The sequence below is a fragment of the Pan paniscus genome, chromosome 6 (assembly GCF_029289425.2).
Source record: "Pan paniscus chromosome 6, NHGRI_mPanPan1-v2.0_pri, whole genome shotgun sequence".
In the NCBI taxonomy this organism is placed as follows: domain Eukaryota; kingdom Metazoa; phylum Chordata; class Mammalia; order Primates; family Hominidae; genus Pan; species Pan paniscus.
In genome coordinates this window covers 80843020-80851565 of record NC_073255.2, presented here as the reverse complement: position 1 = coordinate 80851565, position 8546 = coordinate 80843020, and the positions used below count along the sequence as shown (strand labels likewise).

The 8546-nt window shown below is 60.9% G+C and overlaps 1 protein-coding gene across 1 annotated transcript; it reads left to right on the top strand.

The window, feature by feature from the left end:
- Window positions 1-1783: 1783 nt before the first annotated feature.
- LOC117981237 (equilibrative nucleoside transporter 4-like) lies at window positions 1784-8525 on the top strand. Its single transcript, XM_055115004.1, has 5 exons — window positions 1784-2113; window positions 3894-4032; window positions 4156-4343; window positions 5336-5576; window positions 7707-8525. Exons 1-5 carry the CDS (start codon window positions 1865-1867, stop codon window positions 7847-7849), a joined length of 960 nt encoding a protein of 319 aa, XP_054970979.1. The 5' UTR covers window positions 1784-1864; the 3' UTR covers window positions 7850-8525.
- The last annotated feature ends 21 nt before the right edge of the window (window positions 8526-8546 follow it).

The window sequence follows — 8546 nt, the reverse complement described above, 5'->3', positions numbered from 1 at the left end:
CCTGAGGTCAGGAGTTCGAGACCAGCCTGGTCAACATGGTGAAACCCTGTCTCTACTGAAAATACAAACATTAGCCAGGCATGGTGGCACATGCCTGTAATTCCAGCTACTTGGGAGGGTGAGGCAGGAGAATGGTGTGAACCCAGGAGGCAGAGGTTGCAGTGAGCTGAGATCACACCACTGCACTCCAGCCTAGGCGACAGAGCAAGACTCTGTCACAAAAATATATATATATATATACTGAAGCCTTGGTCTCTTCGTCTATTAAGTGAGGTTAGTAACTCCCTCCTTGTTAAGCGGTTGTGATTATAAACATGAGAAGTTCCTACATCAAGTATCTGACACAGTCTGGATAGAAACCAAGTCAGCATCACAAACCTTCACTAATAAATCCAAAGTCAGCACCTTTCTTTCCACCACACCATAGGTTATTCTCTGTCGTGATCAAACCAAGCAGGAAGCCAAGATGTGGAAAGTCCTGGAGGACCAGGACACTTAAGCAACATTTAAGATGCTGCTGGCTCTTCTTTACATGACAGATCTCCCCCAGCCCCCCATTCTTCCTTCTGTGCCTGGACCGGCCCGGGGTCAGTGCTGCCCAGGCAGGAAGCGGAAGCCCAGGTCAAGACCCACGTGGGCCTGGCTCGTTTCTCCCCTTGGGGGCGTTCTGCAACCCTCTGCCTGGTGCTGAGGTCGACCAGACGCCCCGGAGCTTCCAGACTCCCATCTGGGAGGTCCTGGTTCCTGTCGCTGCCTGGTAGATTTTGTGGTGTGGCTGAGCCAGAGTGGGTGCAGAATTGTGTCGGCACACTGATGTCGCGTGGTTTATGGAGCCAAGGGCCCCGCAGAAAAGACGTGCTCAGAGCCCTGCCCACCCTCACGGGGTGGCCCACCATGGCCCTGACCCACCCTGCCTCACACCGGGCAGCGGCTCATGGCCATACGAAGAAAACACCCACAGCCTGCCCACCCCAAGGCCCTCCCTCCCAGCCTCGTGACCCTAATCGCGGCTTCCAGCACCTCAAACATGACCACTGAGCTCACAGCAGCCCCCGGCCAGGAACACCTGTCCCCAGGCTGCACTCCCGGCCCTGTCCTGCAGACCTCCGCGTCAAAGGCCCCCAACGGGACAGGGGTCCTCTAACTGCCCCCCGCCTCTGCGCGCCCTCTGTTCCATTCCTTTTTGCCCCCTGCCTGAGACACGCACAATCTTGTTGCATCCACCCTCTTCCCACCCTGCGCCCGTGTGTCATCGTGGCCCTACTGCGTCCTCAGAGCAGGAGGGTGCAGCGACACGGCAGGCACTGGGTAAATGCCCCATGGTAGGGGTGTGTGAGCGGCGTCGGGGTGGGGCTGCTGTGAGGGGCAGCTCCTGTGGGCAGCTCCTCTGGTGGCTGGGGCGGAGCTGGGGGCACCCGGAGTTGGGGCGGGAGAGACGGGACTCAGGACTTAGAGGGAGCGGAAGGGGGCGGGGCTGGGAAGGGAGGTGGGGCGGGGAGCTGGGGGAGCGGGTGGGATGGCGCTGTGTGGGGCCAAGCTGAGTCGGGGGGTGGGATGCAGCTGGGCGTGGCTGAGTGGGGGCGGAGCTGAGTGGGGGGCAGGATGCAGCTGGGCCACTCATTGTAGGAATTGCTGGAAGGGGCTGGTGGAGCAGGTCTGGTTGTGGGAGTCGGGTGGTGGCAGTGGGCGGGGCCGGCGGTGATGGGAGGGGCCTGTGGGTGGGGGCAGGGCCGGTGGTGGAGGGCGGGGCCGGCGGAGAGGGGTCTGTGTGTGGGCGGGGCTGGGGCGGGGCGGGGCGGTGCAGGGAGCTGGGCGGATCGGGCCCCCGGCCCACTTTGCACGCTCCCCAGGCACGGCGGGCGTGATGATCTCTCTGAGCCGCATCCTCACGAAGCTACTGCTGCCCGACGAGTGCGCCAGCACGCTCATCTTCTTCCTGGTGTCGGTGGCGCTGGAGCTGCTGTGCTTCCTGCTGCACCTGTTAGTGCGGCGCAGCCGCTTCGTGCTCTTCTATACCACACGGCCGCGCGACAGCCGCTGGGGCAGGCCAGGCCCGGGCAGGGGCTCTGGCTACCGCGTGCACCACGACGTTGTCGCCGGGGACGTCCACTTCGTAAGTGCGCACCGCCCACCTCCGTTCCCTCCACTGTCCCCACCGCGACGTCGGGAAGTACCTGGGGCCCAGCCCCTCCCCTGCATCCCAGGCTGCGGCCTTCTGCTGTGGTGGAGAATCCTTCCCGCCAGCCCCCTTTATTCTGTGGACTCAGGTGTGGGTTCTTAGTGGCACCCCACGTCTCGTGGCCTAAGGTCCCACTCCACCCGCATCTGTGGTCCGGGGATCTGCCCAGCTGCTGTGTCCCACGGCGTGGGGCGTGCATGGCCCCTGTCCTCAGTGACACCCCACATGATGTCCACTAAAGTTTCCATCCCTGGGACAGCCCACGTTCGTTCTGAGGGTCTCAGCCCTCCTGGCTGCGCCAACCCACGTTGGAGAGTCCTCCTGCAGACTCAGCCTGGCAGCAAACTCTCTAGGAAGCTCACACCCTTTCTCCCTAGACACGGGACGCCAGGAGGGAAGTCAGGGCTCAGGGATAACCCTGGGTTCCCTGAGGGGGTTTGGCGGGGCCCCCAGAATTTCCCACAGAAGTCACCACCCAGGAAAGGGAGTGGTCTCCCAGGTGGGGATAGGCAGGCGGAGAGGGAGGGCCAGGGGCTTGGTTCTGTGGCCCCTGGCTCTGCTGGGCTTCCCTGTCACAGCACAGAGGCACTGCCCCTACGGGGTCCCCAGCACAGACAGCCCCTGCAGGGAGGTGCCCTATCCCACCATCCCTGGGCAGGCAGCCGTCCTTGGGGGGCTGGGGTGCCCTCTTGTGGCAGCAGTGCTGCACAGCCCCCCAGGCTCAGGGCCCGCAGCTGTACAGGCCTGGGGACACCTGCAGGGTGAGGTCAGGAGTGCCAGGCCATGCAGAGGCGGGTCGAGGGAGCCATTGGTCCTCATTCCTGAGGGTCCGGAACCAGAACGGTCATGCAGGTCTTGATCCAGTGAGTCACCTGGGCACTTGGCTGGGGACACTGAAGTAAGCCAGAAACATCATCCCCAGGGAAGCCCCCAGACCCAGAGAGGGGCCCAGGATGGAAGGGGACAAGCCAGGGCAGGGGTGTGTCCCTCTCATGGTCAGGGAGGTTCCCTGAAGGACGTTTGGGCTAAGACCTGACCCACAGGAAGGGTGTTGGGGCAGAGGGAAAAGTGTGTGCAGTGGCTCAGAGGCTGGGAGGAGCTCCGTTGGGTTTGGAGGAGGGGAGAAGCAAAGGGGTCATGGGGGACTAGATGCTCTTGTTGGTTTGGTCAGAAGCTGGTAGAGGGTTCACAGGAGTGATGAAATGGAATTTGCTGCATCAGAAGTGTGAGAGAGAGCCAGGCCCAGTGGCTCACAGCTGCAATCCCAGCTATACAGGAGGCCAAGCTGGGAGGATCGCTTGAGCCCAAGAGTTTGAGATCAGCCTGGGCAACATAGCAAGACCCTGTGTCTACAAAAAAGAAAACGGCAAAAAAATTGGCCTGGGTGATGGCGCATGGCTGTAGTCCCCACTACTTGGGAGGCTGAGGTGGGAGGATTGCCTGAGCCCAGAAAGTTGAGGCTGCAGTGAGCTGTGACTGCACCACTGCACTCCAGCCTGGGCAACAGAGCAAGACCCTCTCTCTAAAACAAAAAAGAAATGTGAAGTGAGAGACCTTGATAAATTGGGGGAGGGGTGTCTGAACACAGTAGGCACCACCTGAATGTCAGCACCAGCCCCAGTGCGGCTCTTCTTCTGATTGGGCCTGGATTCCTGGCCCGTGTCTCCTGTCCTCCCCTCCACTCCAACCCCATCCCACTCCGTCCTCCCTCCAGGAGCACCCAGCCCCGGCCCTGGCCCCCGACGGGTCCCCAAAGGACAGCCCAGCCCACGAGGTGACCAGCAGCAGCGGGGCCTACATGCGCTTTCATGTGCCGTGGCCAAGGGTCCAGCGCAGCTGGCCCACCTTCAGAGGTGAGTGCGGGGGGGTCCCTCTGCAGCCCTGGCGCTGGCACCCAGGCAGGGGGTGAGGGGGTGGGGGAGGCAGGCAGGGGCCCTCGTGGGTGCTGCCTCTGACCCCCGCCCGCCACCCCCCAGCCCTGTTTCTGCATCACTACGTGGTGGCGTGGGTGATCTGGGCCGACATGCTCCCCATCGCCGTGACCTACTTCATGACGCTGTGCCTGTTCCCCGGCCTCGAGTCTGAGATCCGCCACTGCATCCTGGGCGAGTGGCTGCCCATCCTCATCATGGCTGTGTTCAACCTGTCAGACTTCGTGGGTAAGGTGGGCTGCCTGCCCTGCCCGGTGTCGGGGGACACCATGGGGTGGGGGTGACGGGGAGGCCCTGGCCCATCTGGGAAGGGTTCTGAGTGAAGGATGCATGTGGCTCCCAGGTGGAAAGGGCAAGAGCCATGCAGTGGCACCATCCCGGACAGTGTCCTCTGGAGGGCGGCCCCGGCCTGATCCCACTGGGGCACTCTGGAGTGTCAGCTGCATCTCAGAGGACAGGCGTGGCCCTCACCCTCTCGCCTCACGGTCACAGGTCCCCCGGGGATCAGCACAGGAGGATGCCCCAGAGGGGACCCAGAGATGGCAGGGACACTCAGAAATGGCTCAAAGAAATGGCCAGGTGCAGTGGCTTATGCCTGTAATCCCAGCACTTTGGGAGGCCAGAGATGGGTAGATCACTTGAGGCCAGGAGTTCGAGACCAGCCTTGCCAAGGTGGTGAAACCCCGTGTCTACTGAAAATACAAAAATTAAATGGAAGTGGTGGAGTGTGCCTGTAGTCCCAGCTACTCGGGAAGCTGAGGCAGGAGAATCGCTTGAACCCAGGAGGTGGAGGGTGTAGTGAGCCGAGATCGTGCCACTGCACTCCAGCCTGGGTGACAGCACGAGACTCTGTCTCAAAAAACAAGCAAGCAAACAAAAAAAATCACTCAGCCAGCCATGGTGGTGAGTGCCTATGGTCCCAGCTACTCGGGAGGCTGAGGTGGGAGGATGGCTTGAGCCCAGGAGTTTGAGGCTGCAGTGAGCCACAATCGTGTCACTGCACTCCAGCTTGGGGGATAGACCGATACCCTGACTCTAAGGGAAAAAAATGTAAGTGGAATTTGGGGGGTTTTAGAGGGGTGATCCGGAGAAGGGCAGGGGTGCAGGCTGAGCTGGACACACCCAGGAGTGTTTAGGGATGGGGATGTGGCTGGAGGCTGTCGGGGGTGTGAGGGGAGTGGGGCTGTGGCCGGGACAGGGCGCCCACGTGCCCGGCTCTCTGCAGATCCTGGCAGCCCTGCCCGTGGACTGGCAGGGCACCCACCTGCTGGCCTGCTCCTGCCTGCGTGTGGTCTTCATCCCCCTCTTCATCCTGTGCGTCTACCCCAGCGGCATGCCCGCCCTCCGCCACCCCGCCTGGCCCTGCATTTTCTCACTGCTCATGGTCATCAGCAACGGCTACTTTGGCAGCGTGCCCATGATCCTGGCGGCAGGCAAAGTGAGCCCCGAGCAGCGGGAGCTGGCAGGTGAGGCCCGCGGGACATGGGGGTGGGGGCGTCCTCCCAGCAGCGCAACGCCCCCCTCGCGAGGAAACCCAGGCCAGACCGCAAGAAGGTGCATTTGGGCTCCGGAGGTTCAGAACAGTCAATGTCTGGGAGGCCGTAGGTGTGGGGACATTCTCAGCCATTTCATTCACTCATTTATTCGTTCGTTCATCCCACAACTACTTGGTGAGCCCCTCCTGTGGACCAAGTGCTTTTCAAGGCACTGGGGCCATAGTGGCGACAAAACGGCGCTCCCCGTGCTGTGGGACTGACTGTCCAGATGTGGAGGCAGCCCAGGCTGGGCACAGTGGCTCGTACCTGCAATCCCAGCACTTTGGAAGGGCAAAGTGGGCGGATCACTTGAGCCCAGGAGTTAAAGACCGGCCTGGGCAACACAGTGAGAGCCTCTCCTCTCTACAAAAATGTTTAAAAAATTAGCTGGATATGGTAGCATGTGCCTGTGGTCCCAGCTACTCGGGAGGCTGAGATGGGAGGATCACTTGAGCCCAGGAGTTTGAGGTTGCAGCTGTGATCACGCCACTGCACTCCAGCCTGGGTGACAGAGCAAGATCCTGTCTGAAAAAAAAAAAGATCCCAGATCGGCGTGACTGGTTGAATGGCAGTAAGTCCTATAGGGAAAAATAAAGCAAAGAAACAGGAGTGATGGGATGGGAGAGTCAGGCTCAGGGGCCAGCAGTGTAAATGGAGCAATCTGGGAAGACCTCACTGAGGAGTTGACTTTTGAGCAAAGACCTGGAGGAGGTAGCAAGGGAGATAGCCACGTGAGGATGCAAGGGAAAGGCATCCAGGAAGAGGGAACAGCATGTGCAAAGATCCTGTGGCACTGAGGCCAGGGGATGGAGCAGAAGGGGAATGGGGTTTGATGGTTGATAAAGCATCCCTCCAGCTGCCATGGGCATGGAGGTGAGTGAGGAGCTACTTCACCAGTCCAGGCCCTTGAGAACGGGGCTCAGACCCGGAGGAGGTTGACGTGGCACTGGGAGGTGCCGGATTCCAGGTCTTGTTTGGACGGCAGCCCACAGGACTGGCTGGCTGATGGGTTGAGAGGTAGGGTGTGAGAGAGGGAAGGGGGCTCCAGGTTTGGTGTCCACTGCTCAAGGCAAGAAGGCTGGCCCTGGCACAGACTGGGATGGGAAGGGGCCTCGCGGGGAGGGGTTGGGGTTGGGTTTGGGACTTGGTACGTTCGAGGTGCCCATCGGACATCCCAAATTGTCCCTGATAGGGAGGAAGCCGTAGGTCGGAGAGTGGAGATTTTTTTTTCTTTTTAGATGGAGTCTTGCTCTGTTCCCCAGGCTGGAGTGCAGTGGCACGATCTCAGCTCACTGCAACCTCTGCCTCACAGGTTCAAGCAATTCTCATTCCTCAGCCTCCTGAGTAGCTGGGATTATGGATGCCCACCACCATACCTGGCTAATTTTTGTATTTTTAGTAGAGGTGAGAGTTCACCATCTTGGCCAGGCTGGTCTCGAACTCCTAACCTCAGGTGATCTGCCTGCCTCAGCCTCCCAAAGTGCTGGGATTACAGGTGTGAGCCACCATACCTGGTTGAGACTGGAGATTAAAACGGGGAGGGTTGGGGCCAGGCACACTGGCTCAGGACAGTGTTTTGGGAGGCCAAGGTAGGACTATCGCTTGGGACCAGCCTGGGCAGTATAGCAAGACCGAGTCTCTACAAAAATTTTTTTTATGTTAGCCAGGCGTGGTGGTGCATGCCTGTGGTCCCAGGTACTCAGGAGGCTGAGGTGGGAGGATCGCGTGAGCCCAGGAGGTCAAGGCTGCAGGAAGCTATGGTTGTACCACTGCACTCCAGTCTGGGCAACAGAGCAAGACCTTGTCTTTAAATTTTAAAAATGGGGGCTTGGGGGACTCAGAGAAGCAGGCAAGGCCTGGAGTGCATAGCAGATGGCCACGGGAAGAAGAAATGAGGAAGGACAGGATCCGGAAAGGGTGCTCCCAGGAGGAGCAATGGGGCAGCGGGTCCTGGAGGGGCGGCACGGTTCATGCGGGTGTCACCGCACCTCACACTGGAGCAGCCATGGCCACCAGGTGGCTGCCCTGGCCCTGCTCCCCTCAGGCTAGTGTTGTCCACAGGGAACACCATGACCGTGTCCTACATGTCAGGGCTGACACTGGGGTCCGCCGTGGCCTACTGCACCTACAGCCTCACCCGCGATGCCCATGGCAGCTGCCTGCACGCCTCCACCGCCAATGGCTCCATCCTCGCAGGCCTCTGAGCCAGCCCCGCCCACTGCCAGGGACGCCGAGGGCCTGACCAGGGGCCCCGAGGCCTGAGGGCCCCTCCCCTGCCCTCACCTCAGTGCCTGCGGGGCCCTGAGCCTCCCCCTGTGCCAGCAGCACCACTCCCTCAGGGTCCAGCCATCCCCGACCCTGGACTGAAGTTCTGCAAAGTCCTTCGAGGACCTGAACACGTTACTGCGACCCGGGGCTCTGGCCAGCACTGCGTTCTGTGTTTGGTCTCATACCTGCGTCTACCTTCCATCTGTGTCCAGCAGCCCCAGCTCCAGCCCAGCTAGCACTCTGCAGGGTCACACGCACCGTGTCCCCACCCAGGACAGCGGACAGCCGCCAGAGTGTGCGCGCCCAGTGACTGCACCTCGGCCCTCATCACCCGCTGGCACTGATCGGGGCACCACCTGGCCCAGCCTCCACCAGGGACCCATCCTCATGAACCCTGGAGCCCTGAGAGGAGACGGGCAGCCCCCCACCTTGTCACCCTCAGGGCTTCCCCTTCTGTCTTCATTCTTAGAGACTGCTTCTCCCAAACAAAACGTGTTAGCCATGAAGGAGCCGGAGCCCTGGGTCCGAATGGACCCACCTGCGGTCTGCGTCAGCCTCTGGGAAACCACAGCGGTGATGCCAGCTGGGCACGTCAGGACTTCCCCACACACCCACGCGATGCCACAGGTCAGG